This window comes from Syngnathus typhle, linkage group LG2 (genome assembly GCF_033458585.1).
Source record: "Syngnathus typhle isolate RoL2023-S1 ecotype Sweden linkage group LG2, RoL_Styp_1.0, whole genome shotgun sequence".
Taxonomy (NCBI): Eukaryota; Metazoa; Chordata; class Actinopteri; order Syngnathiformes; family Syngnathidae; genus Syngnathus; species Syngnathus typhle.
Genome location: NC_083739.1, coordinates 4,715,462 through 4,736,612, shown reverse-complemented (window position 1 = coordinate 4,736,612; position 21,151 = coordinate 4,715,462). Strand labels below are relative to the sequence as shown.

At 43.6% G+C, this 21,151-nt stretch overlaps 4 protein-coding genes across 11 annotated transcripts in view; all 4 read left to right on the top strand.

Annotated features, from left to right (window-relative positions):
- LOC133166810 (nck-associated protein 5-like) overlaps positions 1–4,015 on the top strand; it is a 65,744-nt gene extending 61,729 nt beyond the window's left edge. For 7 of the 8 annotated variants that reach the window (XM_061297114.1, XM_061297131.1, XM_061297105.1 and 4 more), the window contains 2 exons: positions 138–298; positions 2,434–4,015. In XM_061297114.1, coding sequence (XP_061153098.1) covers positions 138–298; positions 2,434–2,706 — 434 coding nt within the window. In that variant the 3' untranslated portion in view covers positions 2,707–4,015. Of the gene's footprint in view, positions 1–137; positions 299–381; positions 2,395–2,433 lie in introns of those variants that run through there. The other variant, XM_061297154.1, reaches the window with a different exon arrangement.
- Positions 4,016–4,742: 727 nt separating this feature from the next.
- Positions 4,743–8,019, top strand: LOC133166874 (ly6/PLAUR domain-containing protein 1-like). The gene is made up of 3 exons (XM_061297218.1): positions 4,743–4,911; positions 6,582–6,716; positions 7,201–8,019. Exons 1-3 carry the CDS (start codon positions 4,863–4,865, stop codon positions 7,425–7,427), a joined length of 411 nt encoding a protein of 136 aa, XP_061153202.1. The 5' UTR covers positions 4,743–4,862; the 3' UTR covers positions 7,428–8,019.
- A 1,372-nt stretch (positions 8,020–9,391) lies between these two features.
- LOC133150004 (actin-related protein 3) lies at positions 9,392–12,954 on the top strand. The gene is made up of 12 exons (XM_061272265.1): positions 9,392–9,602; positions 9,911–9,966; positions 10,147–10,271; positions 10,357–10,467; positions 10,552–10,647; positions 11,144–11,251; positions 11,327–11,470; positions 11,579–11,752; positions 11,824–11,916; positions 11,976–12,101; positions 12,369–12,452; positions 12,532–12,954. The coding sequence occupies exons 1-12, from the start codon at positions 9,559–9,561 to the stop codon at positions 12,625–12,627; spliced, it is 1,257 nt and encodes a 418-aa protein (XP_061128249.1). The 5' UTR covers positions 9,392–9,558; the 3' UTR covers positions 12,628–12,954.
- Positions 12,955–13,019: 65 nt separating this feature from the next.
- LOC133150005 (transmembrane protein 182-like) lies at positions 13,020–14,719 on the top strand. The gene is made up of 5 exons (XM_061272266.1): positions 13,020–13,337; positions 13,669–13,762; positions 13,852–13,968; positions 14,037–14,174; positions 14,246–14,719. The coding sequence occupies exons 1-5, from the start codon at positions 13,164–13,166 to the stop codon at positions 14,509–14,511; spliced, it is 789 nt and encodes a 262-aa protein (XP_061128250.1). The 5' UTR covers positions 13,020–13,163; the 3' UTR covers positions 14,512–14,719.
- Positions 14,720–21,151: the final 6,432 nt, after the last annotated feature.

Sequence of the window (21,151 nt, the reverse complement as noted above, 5' to 3'; positions counted from 1 at the left end):
GCTTCCAAAAGATCTGGATTAGCTTCAGCGGGTTTCAGCCATTTGCGAAAATATTCAGTCCTTATATCTCACTTCCCAGTTTTCTTCAAGTGTGAAAAAATGCAGAGGTTGACTCGAGTGAACTCCCTCTCCAACAGTCGACCATTGTGAAAAGACGTTGAAGAGTGGCAGTGTGGAGAATCCTCTGTCAATCATGGACTTGTACCAACACGAGATGTTCCCTCAACTGGAGAAGGACAGCAGGAGGATCAGCCAATACGACCTGTTGCGTAAAGAAGCCGCCCTCGACGTGCTCGGCGTGAGTACGCTTTACTTTGGTCGGGAGATTTTCATAGCAAAAGCGGCCTAATTGCTTTCGATCCACTCGCCATCTCTTGTCAGGGGGTATTTGCCTACCCTTATTTAACGACGCTCAATGACAAATGAGGACCAGAGAGCGTGAAATGGCCTCCAGCTGCCGCCGCAGGACGGCCGGGCTACCCTCGACTACCCCGATGACGGGCCTGACACAAGAATCTATAATCTGAGTCGGGGGGGGGGGGATCTGACTCAACACTTGTGTACATTTGAGTTTACCCACTAAGTTTTATTATTGACCTTTGATGAACTCAAGCGAGATGACTTCAAATTAAATCAAACTTTATTGTTTATTCCATACAGTAAGGGATGCCGGGGCCCTTTTTCAAGCAATCTGCAAAAATGTCAAATTCACCAAACGCAGACAATGCAGCCGAGGGAACCGTCTCCTGCAAAAATAATCGGGAGGACGGGTCACAAAGCATTAAGAGTCAAAACGAGTTCTTGGGAATCCGTGCGGGAATCCATGCGACAGATCATCGGCTTTTATTTACGTTGCGGCTTACGAGGCGTCGCCGGCGGCCACACTTTGGGAAAGTTTGGCGGCTGGTGTCAAAAGATCCGCGATTTGAGCCTCTTTAATAGCTTGCGGCAAAAGACTCGGGAGAGCCACGCAAAGCTCGCCGGCTCCCGTCGGAACCCTCGCGGCCCACGTTGGCCTCCCATTCATCATCCTGACAGCACCTGACGCTCTCGCTAACAGCGTCGTCTTTCCCTTTCACTAACATGTCTCCCGCTGTCGTTCTCTCGCTCGTAACGTCTCTCCTCAGTTCGTTTGGCATTTTTTGTTTTCAGCTCATCATCCGTCCTCCCGTCGGACTCTCGCCGTTCTCACCTACGCTTCTTCCTATTGTTTGCGCCGGGGAGTAGAAAATGCCCGAGGAACAATAGAGTTGAAAAGATTTCTGGTTGTTTTGGACCAAAGGAATAGACGAGATACATGCGAGCACGGTGAAGCTTATCGCCTTGAGAAATTTGAGAAAGAACATTACAACATGGAATGTGAAGTATTAAACGATTTCCCGTGGGATTTAAGACCAACAGATTTAAGAGCGCAATACGGTATTCACGTTATATGCGCATCTTATTTAACGCTACTATAAATTTTAGTGACCTCATGTATTATGCACAATCTTTGAACACGGGGAAATACTTTTCCGAAGGCCAATTCCTCACTCTGGGCAAAATCCGAATCAGGCGTCAGTGTTGCTGTGGGATGTTCATGCTTCAGGTTGTTGTTCAAAGCTTTAAGGCAGTTTAAAAAGTCCCATATTTAGAACTGCTCTGGAACATCTCATCCACTTGTGCGCTTCAGTCCTTTCATAATTTGTTGTTGTGACCCCAGGCGCCATTAACTGGTCTCTCAAAGTAAACCATGATTGTTCCGCTGTGCTTTCCGAAGCACCTGCTAGGATGTCAACAGCCGCTTTGTGTCGACGGCATGTGACATGAGCAGATTTGACTATTTTATTATTATTTTTATATGATTATATACCGTAATTTTCGGACTATAAATCGCACCGGAGTATAAGTCGCACCAGCCATAAAATGGCCAAAAAAGTAAAAAAAAACATATATGTGTATAAGTCGCTCCTGAGTATAAGTCGCCCCCCCACCCAAACTGAAAAAAATCGCGACTTATAGTCCGAAAATTACGGTACTATTTTTATACATTATTATTTTTAGTATCTTTTATATTTATCATTTATTTATTTAATATATATTGGTTTTTTATTTTATATTTATTATTGCTTTATCGTATCTTATTATTATTATTATTACCGTATTTTCCGCACAATAAGGCGCACTGGATTATAAGGCGCACCTTCAATGAATGGCCCATTTTAAAACTTTGACCATATATAAGATATATACATTTGGCCCGCAGGCCGGACTTTGGACACGCCTGCTGTAGTTGCTCAATATTGGTCCATATATAAGGCGCACCTGAATAGTCGGCTTTTGAGAAAATTGGAGGTTTTTAGGTGCGCCTTATGATGCGGAACATACGGTATTGATTTATTCTATCTATTTATTATTATTATACTATTTATTTTATTGTTTGTATCTCCGCAGAAGGAAATTGCTCCGGCGAAGACGGCCGTCTGCCCCAAACAAGTCACCTTGGAGTCTCTTAACAAGCTGAATCACAGCGGCCCCAGCATCCAAAAGGAGGCCGTGAGCGAGCGCGGGAGGTTCGACGTCTCGCGCGGCGGCACCAAGGCGGACGAGCCGTCCTCATCCGCTAGCTTGTCCGCCGAGGCGGGCGCCGATCCGGCGGGCTCCCTCAGCGACTCGCTTTATGACAGCTTCTCGTCCTGCACCAGCCGCGTCTCCAATGACGTGTGAGCCATTTTTTTTTTTTCACCGTGATTATTTGGGTATCCAACAGCGTCGATTGACTGACCGCCGCGAGTGTTCCTGCTGCCTGCGGCGGGGGCAAAGAATCAATTTTGATTGGAGTGACTGCAGTCTTGCACCTCACCTGTTGATGAAGAACCCAACAAAAAAAAAAGCACTTAGAGGCGGAAAGCTCAAAGCGTCAGCTTGATGGTAGCAAAACATGACTCAATGCAATTTCTGGTGTCCTTTTAGGTTTACACTGTTTTTTTTCTTTTTTTCTTTTTGGGCCGAGTCAAGTCGGTCGCTTTGCCGGCAGTTGCTTTGGACATTCCAGGAAATTGAATCTGCTGCTACATGCACCTAGCTCAGTTTTTAATTTTACGACTTCTTCCACTATCAAAGAGCGGACACTTTGACTTCCTTAATGTCTCTTCCAACATATTTTTATTTTTTTTAAATCTCATTTCTAATTTTGACTCACTTAACTTCTCTTTAGTGCAGATTAACAGACTGTTGGTAGCTCAGGGAACAAAAGCGAACTCAAATCAATTGTAGCGTCAGGAAGATGTCGACTTGCATACAAACGCCGCCAAGAAGTTTTCTCGGTTTCTACGATGCAAAGTCCGTCTCGTGCGTGTGCGTGCGTGTGGTTTTCCGAAGCAAACCCGAACCAAACCTCACCTCTTAGACGTATGATTATTTTGTAAGTAAAAGTGATATAAGTTAATATCAGAAGGGGCATTGCTAATTCATATATGCAAATATGCACAGAAAAAAAAATACACCTGTACATTCTTTTTGCCAATCTTTTAAATGAGCTTTTGAAAATAGCTTGTAACTTTTCTTATTGAATTCTTTTGGGGTTCTTGTTTGAATAGAAATCTTTATTTTGATCCCAAAAAAAAAAAAAAGAGCTAAAATATTTTATTTTAAAAGACATATATAGGTAATTTTATGCCAAATTCCTTTCTGGAACTTGACCAGCTGGTGCTAATCAACACAGCAGACTTGCGTGTTGCTATTTTCCTTTTTTTTTTCTTTTTTTTTTTTTTAAATAAAACTGTTGAAAATGTGCGAGTGCGGAGAGCTTGTGTATTTTTCTAGGTGTCGCGTATTTATACCCATGGTTTTTGTACTATAGTGTGATTCACCTCTATCCTTAAATGTTCCCTTGGAAATGGTTACCGGCAGTGTTACTTTGGTAAATCCAATTAATTGCTCTAATTATTCCCTGTGTGCAATCTTGTCTGTTACACTAATGCTCTATTTTATGTAACTATTTCCGAAATAAATATGACCAATATTTTCTGTCGCAGCCGAGCGTGTATGTTTGTCTTTCCAAACTCAGTCTTCCAAGAAAGAAAACGAAAAAAATCTCAAGGGGCCACCACGCCTGTAATCACTTTTCTTCTAACAATCCGTGTACGGGAGACAGCACCACGAGTGCGGAGGGATTTCCGAGTAAGCGGTCTCACGGTATGCACTTAGTTAAGGTCCATCATGGTGATTGTGCGCCATAATCTGCCTAATATGCTGTATTAATCTGGCCCTGTAACAGAATAATCATGTGCGACGCTTGCTTTAGTCACCACACAAGATCATCAATTATTATTATTTTTTTTATACCACTACCATATTGAACTGCAGAGACCTACATGAGCGTGATGACACTGAATTCGCCAGTGACCAATTCACACCAGCAGTGTGGAGGAAATGGGAAGTCTCATGCACCCATGGATGTGGGTGTCACACCCCCTCCCCCTCCCCCTTTGGTTGCAAGGGTTAGATTTAATATACATATGTTCCAGGCTGCTAAAAAAAAAAAAAAAGTGGGACCCAAATGGCCCCTGAGCCCTAGTTTGGACACCTCTGCGCCAAACTTTAAATGCTACGAAATTGAGAAAAGTTTTGGAAAAATCGCACGTCATTTCAAATATTGAAAATCATAAGAAATGCTCAAAAGTGATCGTGAGTGCTTCGATTCGTCACGTGGTCCTCTATAAGGGTCCGGCGCTCATCGCGCGCGTGCAGTGGTGGCCACGACGAGCGCGGCGGAGGATGCTGACGAGCGCGAGCGTGTGTGCGCTTCATCCGTGGCGCTTCATCCTGCTCTTGTTTGTATTCTGAGCAACTTTCTCCGGTCGGATGCCATCCCGGGAGACATGCGTCTGCTCGTTTTGGCGACTCTTCTTGGAGTCTTGGTTCACGCAGGTACGTGCCGACAATCCCCTTTTCGCGAGAAACCACACGGGCGCGCGTCTTTAAGATTTAAATATAACCTTTATCATAACCTCACTTAAATGTTGTCACATTTCAAGATTGAGTGTGATTATGAGGAAACTTTAACGCAGCTGCGTCTATTTTTTGGGAGGGTATGACTTGGTGCCATGCAACCGGAGCATTACGCACGATGACTTTTCAAAACGGAAGCATTTATTTGATTTTATTCATATATGCAGTCAGAATAATAAGATGCTACGCTGTTAATTATATTTTCCCTCTTTCTGCCTTAAATCCAAGGAACTCCATTGACTTTTCTTATCGGTCCGGATTACCCATTGAGACTAATCGAATGCTATTTGTTCATGCTGATAAACTGCGTTTCACTTCGCGGCATGACAGAAACACTCTGAAATAATAAGAATCCGCTTGCGACCACAATCTGATTCCAACTGACTGATGGAACCACTCACTTCCTTTTTTTTTTGTTTTTTTGTTTTTGTGCTTGCTTGTGTTTATCAGTGGTAGATTAATGGAGTCCACCTTTTCCATAATTACTCCAATGAGGATATATGCCGTGTTTGGCTTGATGCTGCTTCAATGATTGCTTCAGCTAATTTGAGTTGACTCTCAGACTTCACTGATATTTGTTATGCATTGCACACAATTGTGTTGTCCGCGGGTGCTTTGGTCACTTTGGAGTTTGTGGCAAAACAAACACTCAAGCTTCGATGGAGATGTTAGCAGACAAGCACACGTCGTGGCTTTAAAAGTGACCCGTAAAATATTTTCTCTTGGAGAGGTGAGGCGGTGGCACTTGCACTTCCCTGGAGGCAGTGCATCACGCCGCTTTTTGTTTGCATTGTAAATGAAACTTTACCGACCTCTAAGAGAGTCGCTTGTTAAAAAAAATAAAAAATAAAATACCACTGATGTGATTTTTACGGCCTCGCCTCACTTCATTATATGCTTGGCAAAAAATCCTCAGCCGCCCTCCAGCTCGAGGTGATGTCAAGCTAGCAGTGCAGCGGAGGGAAGACTCCATTAGTTTTGTTTGGACGTGAAGCCGTACCTTATGTTTGGCCTTTGTGGACTTTGAAAACTGAGTGAGGGCATTTGAGTGTGAAAAAAGGAGGCAGACATTGTGGTGAAATATGAGCGAGGTGCAAGGATGGCGCAAAACCGCGGCGGCGTCCTGTCAGAAATCTCTGCTGCCCCAATTAAACCTCACCAACATTTTATTGCATATTCTAAAATAGAATTATATATTATTGTCGCAACTCTCTCAACCATTACACGGGAAACAAAAACAATCCCACAGTCATTCCTGGCAAGGTTGCAATGGATGACACAATACATCAGATATGCACTGTTCCTTGTCTTTTGCAACCTTGGCAAGTTGTTGCCAGGGATTTAGGCTCCATGAAAATATCACTTCACCCACTTGATGGGGGTGAATGGAAAATACAAGTTTTTTTACAGGGCCCATAAAGACACCGTAACTTTCGACACATCTGCACCCCTACTCATTATTAGGAGCAGAACATGGAATCTTGCAATGTCTTTATGCAGAGCCACACCAAAATATGCTCCATCATCAAAAAAAAAAAAAAAAAAATGTCCATGCCCCAGTCAACCAAAGCTCCTCCGTGTCTTTGCAGGAGACACTCTTCAGATCCAGTGTTACCAGTGTGAGGAGATGAAACACAACGACTGCTCAACGCCCGAGTACATCGTCAACTGCACCGTCAACGTGCAGGACATGTGCCAGAAGGAAGTGCTGGTCAAAGCCGACGGTGAGCGAGCGACAGCTCAACACCGAGTGACGGAAACCGAAGTGTTGCGGCTAGCTTTCGCGAGTGGCCGATCCAAAATTGATTATTCCGATTATCAATTGAGGGTCGTATAAGTTAACTATATATAATTTCACCCAAGCAAACACTGGCGAAGCTAGAGGGGGGGCCGCGGGGGCACGGCCCCCTTAAAATATATATCAGGTGCCAGACCAGATAACTGACTTTTGATTATTTATTTCCCCCCCCCCCCCCCCCTCCATACTTTTTTCTCCACCCGTCCGTCCCCCAGGAACACGTAATGAATCCGAATTTTCGGGGCCTTTGTTTTGCGGACCCGCTCCTCTTTTCCAGTCACTTTGCTCTCCAGGGTGACGATAGTGATAAATAAACGTCAGCCTTGGCACGATGCAGCAGATTAAATCTGAAGCCTGGTCCGACTCCAGAGGGAGTAAGTGAATAATTCAACTTGTCCCTCTCCTCGCAGGCATTCATTATCGGAAGTCATGCGCATCGTCCGCGGCGTGCCTCATCGCCTCCTCGGGCTACCAGCAGTTCTGCACCGGGAGGCTGAACTCGGTCTGCATTTCCTGCTGCAACACGGCACTCTGCAACGGGCCCAAGAGGAAGCGGGCCGCTCCCTCCATGGCGACGCCTAAGCCTCAGATGAGCATTGGCCTCGCTCTCCTTCTCCCGCTTCTTTCTCTCGTTTGATTTGAGCCACGGGATGGTTGTCATCAAAGCTCTTTCCCGCATAAATCCAAAAAGTACATTTAAGGGAAATTCTGAACCCTTGCCACTTGGAAGCTCGGTGGACACGCCTTTTCGATCATCTTGGATTCTTTTTTTCTTTTTGCTGCGCCAAAATATGAGATGGACTTTTTGCTTCCGTCATGGCTGCTAATCTACGAACTGTCTGTGTCGATGTAGTTGGAAAGGAAATGCGTAGCGCTGATTTTTTTTGTGCCTAAAAAAAACGCGCTGATATATTTCGGTTAACATCTGAAGAGCACAAAGTGAAAAGTGAGTGAAGGCAACACAAGGACCATAAGCACAATTTAATTCTCACCCGAGAGCTGCTTCGAGTTGTAATTCATGTTTAGAATTAGATCAATTAGCTTGATTAGATCCAATTGTCATGATTTTACGACCCTTTCATGCTTGCATGGGATTCTTTCCTCAGTATGCATAATAGTCTTTATTTGGTTCTATGTTTTCTTGTTAAAGATATTGTTGCTTTGTTCTGATTGGTCTTTTGTGAAGAGTACAACTATTCTTCAGATCAATAAATGTTGTGTTGACAGAGCAGGAGTCTAACTTTCCTGATTTTTTGGCAAGGCTGATACACTAAGTATAAAAAATTTAACCAAGTACGGAAGATTTCTTGCACTCAAATGTATTCATACCTTTCTGCTTAGCAAAGCCAGAATGGATAAAAGTATTTTAATTTAATACAGTTCAGTACAAAAAATATGTTGACATCACCCAATTTCTCTGAATATTTTTTGCATATTCCTCTGTGTGTGTGTCAAAGATGAGAACTCCCACTGGATGACCCCGACAGAGATTATTAGGACAACGACAACTTTTTTATTATTGCGAGCAAACGACCCGGTGCAGCTCTCCGACTGCCTCAACATGTGCTCCGTTAAGGTCGAGCACAGAGGAGGAGGTCAGTTAGGCCGAGCCCACCTCCAGCTAGCTTTAAAGGGCAGGCAAAAGCAGCACATTATTAAAATTAATAAGAGGAAGGTGAAACGAAAGTCTCGGTCTAATGATGTGCACATAAGAAATCTGAAATACTTGTACATAACATTTTAACTCTTTGTACGTGGGATGAGAACCACCATGCACTGAGTCAGTCAAGCTTCTCAATTGAACACTAAATCTACTGGCCAGACTGTTTTAAAAGCTACTCAACTGTTGTTACTATAACAACAATAAAATGGTATCAAAGTTAAAGCAGCTTGTGATGGAAAATTAATGGGATGATGCAGGAAAACATTAGACTAATGTGAAAGATACTGACCCTTACCAGAATTGCAACCATTACGGCTACCACTCTCATTAATAATATACAGTACAAAGACTACTCAAACGGAGGAAAAACAAAAAAATATGGATTATGCACTGCTGCCCTCTAGCGTTTCTTTCCCCAATTTTCATGGGCACCAAATAATATCTAATAATATAATATATGCATATATATAGATAGATAGATAGATAGATAGATAGATAGATAGATAGATAGATAGATAGATAGATAGATAGATAGATAGATAGATAGATAGATAGATAGATAGATAGATAGATAGATAGATAGATAGATAGATAGATAGATAGATAGATAGATAGATAGATAGATAGATAGATAGATAGATAGATAGATAGATAGATAGATAGATAGATAGATAGATAGATAGATAGATAGATAGATAGATAGATAGATAGATAGATAGATAGATAGATAGATAGATAGAATAAATAATAATAATGAATTAATTATTAGCGATTTATTTGCTCGACTTTTTCTACACTACTACCTTTACCCCATTCCGGTAGATGGCGCTAATGTACCCGAACTACCAAATAAACTTACATAAACCAAAGAAGGAATCAGTTGCGTTGCACTAGCTAATGCCATCCACTGGGGGTCACTGTTTTACATTTGAGAAATCCACAAGCTTGCAGGCAAAGCTTTGGGAACCCGGAAGCGCTCCTCCGTTCGCAGAGGCTGGGCTGGTGTTCTTGAGGCTACGGCGACTTAAATCACCCGCGATCGGCACATCCATCTATATCGGGCGCCTGACATATTTATCTGCATTTGGCTTGAAGGCGAGCGAGCATGGCTGGTCGAATGCCGGCTTGCGTTGTCGACTGTGGCACCGGGTAGGTGTGGAACATGCTAGCGCTATTTAGCTGCGGTTAGCTTCCATGTCAAGTACCCGGCTAACGCCCTCATCGTGTTACACCACTTTTCTCCCTAATCTGTGTCGTTAGTTTCCTGTTGTTTAAATGGAGGGAAAGAGGGATACGTATAAGTTGCTCAGGCTTGCTTCTTGTGATACAGCTACCTTTTAAAGGGCTTTTCTTTCGGTAGCTATCGAGGCTAATGCTACTTCCTGGTACCCCCCCCCCCCCCCCCCCACACACACACACACGGAAGTTGCGACGTCAACGTTATTTTTCTCCTCCAGGTACACAAAGCTTGGTTATGCTGGAAACACGGAACCCCAGTTCATCATACCGTCATGTAAGTCTTGGGATGACAGATTTTCACCTGATAATCTTTTATGATCATTTATAATGTGATCATACATAGTTAAGTATGACAAGTGAATTTGATTCGCACCGTTTATACACTAATATATTATGAGGACCTTCTGAACAAGCGTTATTGTTTTGATTTCTCACAATGTTTCTATTTGAACAGGCATTGCAATCAAAGAGTCCGCCAAAGTTGGCGACCAGGCGCAGCGGCGAATGATGAAAGGCGTTGACGATCTGGATTTTTTCATCGGGGATGAAGCTATCGATAAGCCATCCTATGCAACAAAGGTCAGATGTCATTTTGCAACACGTAAACGATTTAGTTAGACTTCCCAGCGGAGGATTGACAGTGTTTTCATTTGCTCCCTCTCAGTGGCCAATCCGACATGGAATAGTGGAAGACTGGGATCTGATGGAGAGATTCATGGAGCAAGTCATCTTCAAGTATCTGCGGGCGGAACCTGAAGATCATTACTTCCTTTTGGTAAAAACCTCACTTCCCTCCATTCCACCCTGAAAAAGTGTTGTTTTGTTTAGTGGTAACATGCTGTGTGTCTCTTGGCTGCAGACAGAACCTCCATTAAACACACCAGAAAACCGAGAGTACACAGCCGAGATCATGTTTGAGTCGTTCAATGTCCCGGGTCTCTACATCGCTGTTCAGGTACTGAAAGAAAATTCCCACTTATTTATTGTAAAATCATTATGTACCGTATTTTCCGGACTATAAGGTGCACGTTCAATGAATGGCCCATTTTAAAACTTTGTCCTTATATAAGGCGCACCGGACCATAAGGCGCACCATTTAATGCATCATGTCAGATTTTTAATCATTCTCCATTTTATCTTTTATATTTCAACTTCAGATGCAACAAATTACTTTATAATCACAAAGTAATGATCCATAGTCTTTTTGATTCATGATTCATAGTTTTCAGTGGGCCACTTGTGATTTATTTCATGACACAATGCTTCGGGCCAGTTTAAATTTAGGAATTTGTTCCATATATAAGGCGCACCGGACTATAAGGCGCACTGTCGGCTTTGGAGAAAAATTTAGGTTTTTAGGTGCGCCTTATAGTCCGGAAAATACGGTACATATATTTACACAGTGTTTTTTATTGGGGGTGCCATGTTTATTGTTACAATGGTGTCCTTAGGCTGTCCTGGCTCTGGCAGCCTCCTGGACATCCCGGCAGGTGGGCGAGCGAACATTGACGGGGACCGTGATCGACAGCGGCGACGGCGTCACGCACGTCATCCCAGTGGTGCGTGGACCGGCCGACTGTGCGCTTAATCCACACCTTCCCGACCCTCATTTCTGTTTCCTCTGTGCATCCCAGGCTGAAGGCTACGTCATCGGCAGCTGCATCAAACACATCCCCATCGCGGGGCGGGACATCACGTACTTCATCCAGCAGCTGTTGAGGGAACGAGAAGTGGGAATCCCTCCTGAGCAGTCGCTGGAGACTGCCAAAGCTGTCAAGGTCAGTTTGAAGAGTTGAGGGATTTATTTTTAATTTTTTTTTAAACGTGTCAACGTCTCGTCACTTTTTTTAACCGCCTTCCGTGTGTTTGATGGCATGTCACCACAGGAGCGCTTCAGTTACGTGTGCCCCGACCTCGTCAAGGAGTTTAACAAGTACGACACGGACGGGTCCAAGTGGATCAAGCAGTACACAGGCATCAACAGCATCACCAAGAAAGAGTTCCTGATCGATGTGGGCTACGAGCGTTTCTTAGGGCCCGAGATCTTCTTCCACCCCGAGGTGCCTTTAACTTCCTGTTCAGCATCCACTTGTGCGCAAGTTGGAATTGACGATGGTTTGCTCTCGTGCAGTTTGCCAACCCAGATTTCACACAGCCCATCTCCGAGGTGGTGGATGAGGTCATCCAGAACTGCCCTATCGATGTCCGCCGCCCACTCTACAAGGTATGCAAAGTGGAAAGCAAACGGTTGGACTTTGTGCTAATTGGTCAAGTGCGCCACAGAACGTCGTGCTCTCGGGAGGCTCCACTATGTTCCGAGACTTTGGCAGACGCCTGCAGAGGGATCTCAAGCGCTCGGTGGACGCCAGGCTGAAAATCAGCGAGGAACTCAGCGGTGGCAAGTTGAAGGTGACGAGCGCAGACGAATCACACGATGCTGCGTTTGAATTTGCACTCCATACCACACAAGCACCCAGTTATCGAGTAGTAAGTCGCCGATACCAATACTAAGTATCGATACACTTACTTAGTATATTTACTGTTAACTAACTAACAGTTAGTTATGAGGCGTAAAATGTCTCCCCCAAAAACGAAAAGCAGTCACTCAATTACTACCGGTTGCAATTCTAGAGCTTAATTAATCAATTAATTTATCTTTCTATTTTCTTTGGGCAGCCAAAGCCCATTGATGTGCAGGTCATCACGCATCACATGCAACGATACGCCGTCTGGTTCGGCGGCTCCATGTTGGCGTCCACTGTGAGTACTATTTTGATTGCCATTTTTTTTTTCTTCTATTTGATTCGATCTAAGTTTGATGTTCACTTTGTTTCGGCAGCCCGAGTTCTACCAAGTGTGCCACACCAAGAAAGACTATGAGGAGATCGGTCCCAGCATATGCCGCCACAACCCCGTGTTCGGGGTCATGTCTTAGGCCATCGGGGGGGGGGGAGCTGGTTGGGCGGAGCTGGAGGTCAAATGTCGGAAGGTGACACGGCGTGGTACTCTCATGAGCTTTTGGCGCTCCAAAAGACCTCTTCATTGAGCTCGAATGACAGCGGACCAAACAAACTACCAACGGCGGTAACGACGTGACTCAATTAGAAGGGACGGGCAACTCTAATCACGTTTCCTGCAAATAATTTAATAATCGCTGGTAAATATTTAATTAGTGCTCACAGGGTTGTAACACGCTTCCTCAACATGCCTGGGTCAGCTTGTCTGTCGGGAGGCGGGGCTAAATAAACGATGGGTCATGAAATGTTGTGCAATTAATAATTGTCCTTCCAAAAAAAAAAAAAGCTTCCAGTTTGTCAACTTTTTTTTCGCTTCTTGCCTTTCTACTCAACATGTCATTATATTTAGTTGCGGCATCTGCTCCTCTCCTTCCTGACACATGATGCAAGTGTTTATTTTCATCCCTCAACTGACGGGGAGCTACTGCAGCCACGCGTGAAGCTGACCGTCAACATGTCGGAGCGTTGCCACCTAAGCCCAAATGAGCGTCTCAGCGTGCTTCTCTTCTTTGCTTTGTTCTCCGTGGCACTCGCACTTCTGTCCACTCTGGTTTTCTGCGCAACCGACTACTGGCTGCTGGGTTCGGCTGAGCTCTGCCGTCCAGGAAGCGACGCAAGAGAGAGACAGGTACCGTACAGGATTTTATAAAACAAGTTAAAAAAAATGTGGTAAAAAAATTATTGTCCCTATTGTAGGGGTCTCCAAAGCACATATTTATTATACTTAAAGATATATCTATATAAAAAGTCCCCTGAGTCGGTTTATGAATAGGCGCCCTCTGCTGGGGGTGCACAAGGACTGCAAGAGTTCTACGGCGCAAGTCGTTCTGAAAGATATGAAAGACCATAAATTTAAATAATATAAAAATCCATCATGAAACACAGCAGCCCTCCGAGGAAAAAGTTTACATATTGCAATGCAAACTGCTAATATTTAACCCATGGTGTTGTGACACAAGGCGACAGACAGCCTGCTCTTCCACGAGGGGCTCTTCTGGAGATGTTCCTTCCCAGCATCATCTCCTCAATATTCTCTTTGGAATCTTTGGATCTGTAAGCGCATTTTTCCACCCCGCCACTATGATTTGGACTCTCACAATAATACTCACAATCATGTTTTTTTTTTTTATCTTCACGAAAAGCGCCAAATACAAAAGTATGCCAGCCAGCGTTCCTCTTCCCATTTCCAGCCAAGGTTCCGTTTTGGGTGCCGTCAGAAGATTCCCCTGAAGAACCATACGAGCATCACAAGGCCATTAGTAGGACGTCTCCTCCTGCGCATGCGTGCACACGCTGTCTTCAGTTGACCTCACTGACATTTTCTCAGTTTTCAGAACTTTTTGGAGCATCTTCCTCATCGCGGGTGTAACCACGGTGGTCACTGGTGGGCTTTCTGTTATTTGTACGGCCCCTCTCTCCAACTACAAGCTCTACAAATTGGGTGGAGCTCTTTTGCTTTGTGGGGGTCAGTACCAATTCCTCCCCAAGCAAAGCCCGAGCAAGACTGTTTCACCATCTCGCCGTCTTGTCTGGCAGGTGTGTGCCAGCTCGTCGTGGTGCTCATGTATGTGATGTGGGTCCAAGTGTTGGACACACTGGAGGAGTTCGCCCGAGGTCAGCATGCAAGCGGTTGCACATCTTTCCACCTGAGCATCCAGAACGGCCCGTCGTTCCTGCTGGCTCCTGTGGCCGCCTTTTTTAGCCTGCTGTCTGGCCTGCTCTTCCTCGCCATTGCACACAGCGCTCGCCCACATCACACATACAAAACAACACACACTCCAGAGCTCCAAACTGAACTGTGACTTTATTTGACATGCTTATTAAAGAAGCCTGGCATCATATAAAGCAAAGCCAAAGTACTAGCAAAGGTTCCTCAAGAGTGGTCCAGCTTAAGTCTTCCATATTCTTAAAAAAAAAAAAAAAACTGGGAAAAGTAATGACTAATGCTAACCACCATCAACGCTCAAAAAATTAAAACTAGATGAAATAAAAACCCATTTGTAATGAAAATTGTCAACCCTGCAGTATACTTAAACTTTATTGCACATTAAACAGAAGATTGACATTCTTTTAAAGTGCAAATAACATCATGTCACCAAATGAACACATCATCAATCTCTCATCGAGTATAAAATCAACCAGAGGATCCTTCTGACCTCCATCAGTGAGCATAATTGGAATACTTAATTTGGAGTTTAAATCATCTTCTTTTTTTTTTAACCTAATGAATCGACCCACACTTCTTTCATTATAACTGATCGATTGGATCAGACAGAAGTGCTGAAGAGAGGTGTGTCGAGCTTGAATGTGCACTCGATCCGGACATGAGAAGGATGCTCGGGTCACGGGGATGGAGATAATAAATGAGACTGTCACAATCCATTTCCTGACAGCAAGGCAACCTCCTGCCGTGGCCGCTAGGGGGCAGTGTTTCTTCGTCATAACATGTTTTTATTGACACAGGCAGAACCCGGAACTCGTGGAGAAGCGTAAGTGGGAATTTTTATTAACCCTTCCCGACAGAACGACTTTTTATCCATTTCGGTGCAATGTGATTGTTTTGAGATCTTCCATCTCATAATTTTCGCTTTTAATTTGGCGTGTGACTGAGATATGTGTCAACAAGAGTAACCACAGTTAGTTATGAAATCCAGTACAAGTATGGCGCTAACTACCAAAGCATTACAAAATACAACAAAAATAAAACGTTGTGTTTATGAATATCTTTAACAAGGGAAAAACACACTAAGTGTAATTTAATTTAATTGCAAATGTATTTACTTGCTGGGTGCGCATGCGCTCTGAGATTCTCCCTTATGCTACCTCGTCGCGTCTTGCTAGCCGCGGGCCGACCCAGGGGCCACAATTATTCAACACTTTGCTCAACCAAGTAGAAGAATTACCCTCCTCTGCCCATCCAAGACCTTCTCACCTACTTTCCGACCTCGGAGTGAGGCTTTGACTCAATTAGGCCGCTCACGGCTGTCCTTGTGAGACCTTTTCCATTAATGTGAGACCAAAGTAATGTTCAGTGTGATTTAAAACGATAGAAAGACAAGAGGAGATGAAAATGGAAGTTTTGTTCTTTCACAAGTTCTTCCCCTTGTGGACTACAAGGCATTGCAAGTCCCACAATGAGCATTACAGTAATCCCTCGTTTATCGCGGGTAATTGGTTAAAAAAAAAAAAACACCCGTGTTAAGTGAAATCCGCGAAGTACGGTCACCAAGTACTGGGCAGCCTAACGAGTTAGCGGAAAGATGCTAATTCACGATCGTGCTAACACGCGAGAAAGGACTTCTAAAGGAATGTAAACGAACATTTGGAGCAATACTACATTGTCCTAAAGGTTAGACACGTTTCCTCAATTTTGAAGTTTTATTTTGACTTTTAAATGTTTTTTTTAATTTGGGGAAAAAATCCGCGATGTAGTGAAGCCGCGATAAACGAAACGCGAAGTAGCGAGGGATCGCTGTATATTTTCATATTTTACAATGTACTCATATTTTTTTCCCATAGATTGAATGAAGAATGAAAAGAAGATGTGCCGGGATTTACATTTCAGCAGGTAATTTCATTCCGAAATGTACACGGTGGAAACTTCATTTGACCTCACCCACAAATTCTGTTGAATGAATTGAGATGATTTCATTAAAAAAATTGTCACCCTTGATGCAATGGAAGCAGCGACTTTTTCCCCCAAAATGCTGCAGAAATAAATAGAACATAGCAAAGCGCCTTTCATCCCTCTATGTGATACTTTTAATTTTTTCTTCCATCAAAAAGTGTGTCAGGACTAATTTTGAGGGGGTTAGAGTACAGATGTCAGGATCCTACGGCAAGTGGAAGTGAGCTAACAGGCTTTAGCAGAAAGAATCGGCGCTATTGAAAGGAGAATTAGACTAGCATCGCATCAGGCCCACCCCGCCAAATCTCAAATCTATTTTTGACAGTGGTATTAATTATCGAGCTAAAGCCGCTGTTGCATATTGATTCATCGGGCTTCACACTTGCATTATCTTCTATTAGGCGCTAAAAGAAGGGGAGCTTACACTGAGCCTTCAGGGGCGTTTTGCCACTCCCGTGAGAATGTTAAACCATGTCAGACGCCGAAGCGGTGAGCCAAGACCTTTTTTTTTTGTTTGTGTGCGTCGGCACACCATGCAACTTTAAGCTTTAAATTTGATTATTTCGTGTTTTTTCTTTTTTTTTTCAATTAGCTCCCCAATCTGGTTTGTGCACAAATGTGTCATCTGAGTACAGACACATTTATTGAGAGGTGCAATGTAAAATTGTTTGGCTTTGTGCAAACGGGAGTCAGCCTACTTAAAATCAGGGGGACTGGTTGTCACGGTTACGCTATTGCTGCAGTCCCACAAAGAAATTCAGTTCTGTTCTGTTTTGGATTTCCCTCGTTAAAAGTTAATGAATGTTAGTTGGGTGGCAAAATAAATAAATAAATAAATAAATAAATACACAAACAAACAAACAAACAAACAAACAAACAAACAAACAAATAAATAAATAAATAAATAAATAAATAAATAAATAAATAAATAAATAAATAAATAAATAAATAAATAAAAATATACTGAGATAAATACACAAAGAATAAGATAAAATAAATAAATCTCTTTTGCAGCTTGAGATTCAAAGCATGAGGGGAAGCATCAACAGTCTCTGCTTTTCATGTAGGTGCGAAGAAAAAAAGCGAGCAGCCCATTTTGCACGGTCCGAAGGCGTAAAGACTTCCACGCTGATCGTCATCTTCTGATCCTCGGAGGAGTTGGAAGGTGGGTTGCATCTAATTCATGACCGGCGGTCAAATAATGAAGGCCCCCAGCAGTGTGACAGCCATTTCACACATGGCTGACATCTGTGATTGGAAAACATATGTTGATATTGATGTCTAATTATGAGCTATGGTATCCTCTAAATCGGTGGGATTGAGTCTGCGTTGTGTCGGAAAGACAAAAAGAGATGTGATGTCACGGCGCCCGGTCAACCACTCTCAATCACCTTCTTAATTATGCAGCGAGAATTCAAGACTGTCGGCGCGCAAAGTCTAAAACTTGTTTTTTTTGCCGGATGACGTTTTCCGTATCACCTTCGCAGGTGTGACACAGGTGGTAAGCCTGGAATTTTGATTGAGCAAGTGTGAATATTTTTTTTTTGGGACTTTGTTATGATGGAGGTCGGGCGTCATGTCTCTGAACGAGTGAGAAAAGCACCAGAAGGAGGAACACGGTTGAGGAAAAGTGGAGGATTAACAGGTTTGGAGGGGGGGGGGAGGGGTCGGAAGATGAGCAAGCGCCAAGGTGGATGAAATAAAACTACATTTTCTTTGGAAAATCTCCGTGTTTCTGCTCCGGGTGCCGTTCCAGGAAAGTAGGGCCGGATGCCAATGCCATTAGTTCCCGAGCCCCAGGTGAATTGGCCGCAGTTCCACATGATTAACCCAGATAATTGTGTGTTGATAGAAAGCATGGTCGATGGAATACAATTTTCGAGCCCAGATTCCTGAGCAAACAGCTTGTAATGCAGACGGCGTTCGGCTCACAACACAGAGGCGGGGCTTAACATTTATTTATTTTTTCTATTGATGGATGTAACCTACAGTCTTTGTCTTCAAATATTCTTCTTTGCCCTTCAAAATGCTTCACATTCCCGTCACCAGCAGTCAATAACACACCTCGGAGGTGACGAGGATTCGTTGCAAGGAAAGCCGCGAGAACAAATTTCCGTCGTCTCAGTCTAATGTTGCCGAGTGAGCTCGGTCGCCTCTCGCAGATTGTCGGGCTTATGCGCTTTGTCGGCCCGCTTTTGAATTCTTCAGCGAGGTGAGAATTAGCCAGAGGTGGGAGGAGGCTGATGCGCTCGCCGAGTAAACACACACGAGATGCAAACATGTCTTCGGTATTATGTTTCTGCACGCGAGGTCTGCGAGTGATGTCACGACGCGCAGCTGTCACTCAAAATGAATATTTATAATCTTATTTTTTAATCCTCCTGTGTTTATAATTGTATTCTTTAATCCTCCTGTATTCAACGAGAAACTCGCCAATTTGCTGTTTTGCTTTGGCGCCATCTTGTGGCAACCTTGTCATGAAGTGAGTTGAGGAGATTCATTTAGACAAAAGTAGTGCTTTGAGTGTTTTTACTGCCTGCTAATCAAGGCGTCTTGGCGGACGCTCTTGTCTAAGCAGCATTCTGAGGACATGTTTGACAATTTAAAAGAATCTGGACTAGTCACAAGACATCTTACTATTTGATGTTGAAAAGTAATCCCATCAAAAATTTCTGCTGCTTGTTTCAAGCCCACTCTGGGTCAGACAACCAGAAAGCGGGCTCATCTTAAATCTCTTACGCCTCCATAATCTTCTTAGGATCTTAAAGTCTGTTGCCAGGTTACAAACACAACATTGTGTTGTCTCTTCAAAGGCGTTCATAGAAAAATCATTTTGTTGAGTATTTCCTTCGACGCATCGTCCCACCAGGGGAAACGATGGTTTGCCGATTACGCGGCACCCAATCTTCTCACCGATCACTGATTGATTCAAGACAGTATTTGGAGACAGTATTTTTATTTCGGGTCTTTCTTTGCCGCCGGAGCGACAACTTGCAGAACTGCTGGGGCGCTAATGTTCCTGTAAATTTGATTAGAGGTACTTTACATAGATTTACTCTCGTAATACGCTCCACTGGATTCTCACCTCACACCACGAGGTCACCCGCAAAACGGAATCAAATCGATATGATTTCAAACAAGGGCACGCCTTGATTGCTGCCTACAAACCTGGAGGGTGGCTCGCACGTAAGCGGTGGCGATCAAGGCCAATTGTTTTGTGTGGCTCGGAAAAGAAATCGGACTGATTAAAATTGCGGGCCATTACGACACGTGCCAAAAGGTGGCTCAATCACCGAGGTGCCGCTTACTTCCCGAGCTAATTACTCGGCGAGGAGACCGGGCGGCGCACTCCACACGGAAAGCCGTTAGTGAAGGCGGCTAATTGTGGTGTGTGATTACGTTGGGCTAACATTCCAAAATTTCAAGTGTGTGTCGTGCACACCCCGCTGGGATTTTAAACAATGCTTAATAAGTTGGCTGATACTTCTTGTGTTATTTCTACATGTGGGCAGCATATTCAAAGTTTTTTTTTTTTATATTGCTTTTGTGTCTTTCTGGTTAAATCTAAGGCCAATCAATATTGAATTATGAGTGAAACTATTCACTACTTTGATGCCTGGAACAGGTTTCCCAAACTTTTCTGATAAAATTTGCGGAATATGAATCAAAAAGGCAAAATCCATCTGTTTTTATCCATTTCAGGGGGCGGCCATTTTGCCAATTGCTGTCGACTGAAATTGACTTCACAGTTGCCAGGTCTCAGGTCACAACCAATCACAGCTCAGCAGTTTTCTGAAACTGAGCCGTGATTGGTTGTAGCCTGATACCTGGCGACTGTGATGTCATTTTCACTCGACAGTAGCTGGCAAAATGGCCGCCCCCCCCCGAGATAGCTCAAAATGGGTGAATTTTGCCGCTTAATTCATAACCCGCAAATGCAATAATAATCAGAATGCCATGTTTAAACCTATGGTCACATACAACATATATTATTATAAAAAAAATTGCGGTTGACTTCTACTTTAATAACGTTCACTAACGTTTGGGACGCTTTTTAGGTTGGATTAGGAAATTGGTGGAATTCTTTCCCATTCTTGGGTATATATAAATGAAGGTGCTCAACAATCATGTGTTGACAATCCCTCCGTATCATGCCGCTCAGGTTGGCCATCAGGGAAACGAGGTTAACCAACTGCGTATGATCTTCACATGAATATGGATGCGGATGGGCCACTTCTGGCTCTCCAACGTCGGGTTCTCCCAAGGGCCTGGCGCATCTGGATCGCCGTGACCACTTGTTTTCAGGGATAGGAGGAGAACATGAAAGTTACCTCAAATAGCCAGTGGCAGCCTTTGAACACCCCCCTAACGCTGATCTGTGTTACAAAGCCTCAATGAGTTGACCACTTGGTGAAGGAGGAGGTGGAGCTTAACCCATCAATGGGCCCCTGATTGCCCCTCCCCTCGCCTGTCTTTACAATAAGTTGTGTTTGTTCTGATCTAGTCTGAATGACGTAGTTTGGAAACAAAAACAAGCCTGGGAAAACGTGTGCGTTTGTGTACGTTTGCGTGTGTGTGTATGGCGTCGTGAGCCAAGTGTCCACTAGATGTCATCCTAATCTTGTTTTTAAAATGTGGCGCAGTTGTGCAAGCAGGAAACATTGGAGACAATTCAAACGAGAAGAAATTTAGAATAGTAGATTTTGTGCTATTTACTTTTTTTTTTTTAAATGCACAACTGATGTATCTAACATGAGCTAGTACATAAATAGAGAATAAATATTTTGGCCACATGAAAAAAATAATATTCATTC

Coding starts and splice junctions, on each gene's coding strand:
- LOC133166874 (XM_061297218.1), top strand. CDS start 4,863: ATGCGTCTGCTCGTTTTGGCGACTCTTCTTGGAGTCTTGGTTCACGCA. Junction 4,912..6,581: donor TGGAGTCTTGGTTCACGCAG/GTACGTGCCGAC, acceptor GTGTCTTTGCAG/GAGACACTCTTCAGATCCAG. Junction 6,717..7,200: donor AGTGCTGGTCAAAGCCGACG/GTGAGCGAGCGA, acceptor CTCTCCTCGCAG/GCATTCATTATCGGAAGTCA.
- LOC133150004 (XM_061272265.1), top strand. CDS start 9,559: ATGGCTGGTCGAATGCCGGCTTGCGTTGTCGACTGTGGCACCGG. Junction 10,648..11,143: donor GTCTCTACATCGCTGTTCAG/GTACTGAAAGAA, acceptor TGGTGTCCTTAG/GCTGTCCTGGCTCTGGCAGC. Junction 12,453..12,531: donor GCTCCATGTTGGCGTCCACT/GTGAGTACTATT, acceptor TTGTTTCGGCAG/CCCGAGTTCTACCAAGTGTG.
- LOC133150005 (XM_061272266.1), top strand. CDS start 13,164: ATGTCGGAGCGTTGCCACCTAAGCCCAAATGAGCGTCTCAGCGTGCTT. Junction 13,969..14,036: donor CGAGCATCACAAGGCCATTA/GTAGGACGTCTC, acceptor ACATTTTCTCAG/TTTTCAGAACTTTTTGGAGC. Junction 14,175..14,245: donor AGCTCTTTTGCTTTGTGGGG/GTCAGTACCAAT, acceptor CTTGTCTGGCAG/GTGTGTGCCAGCTCGTCGTG.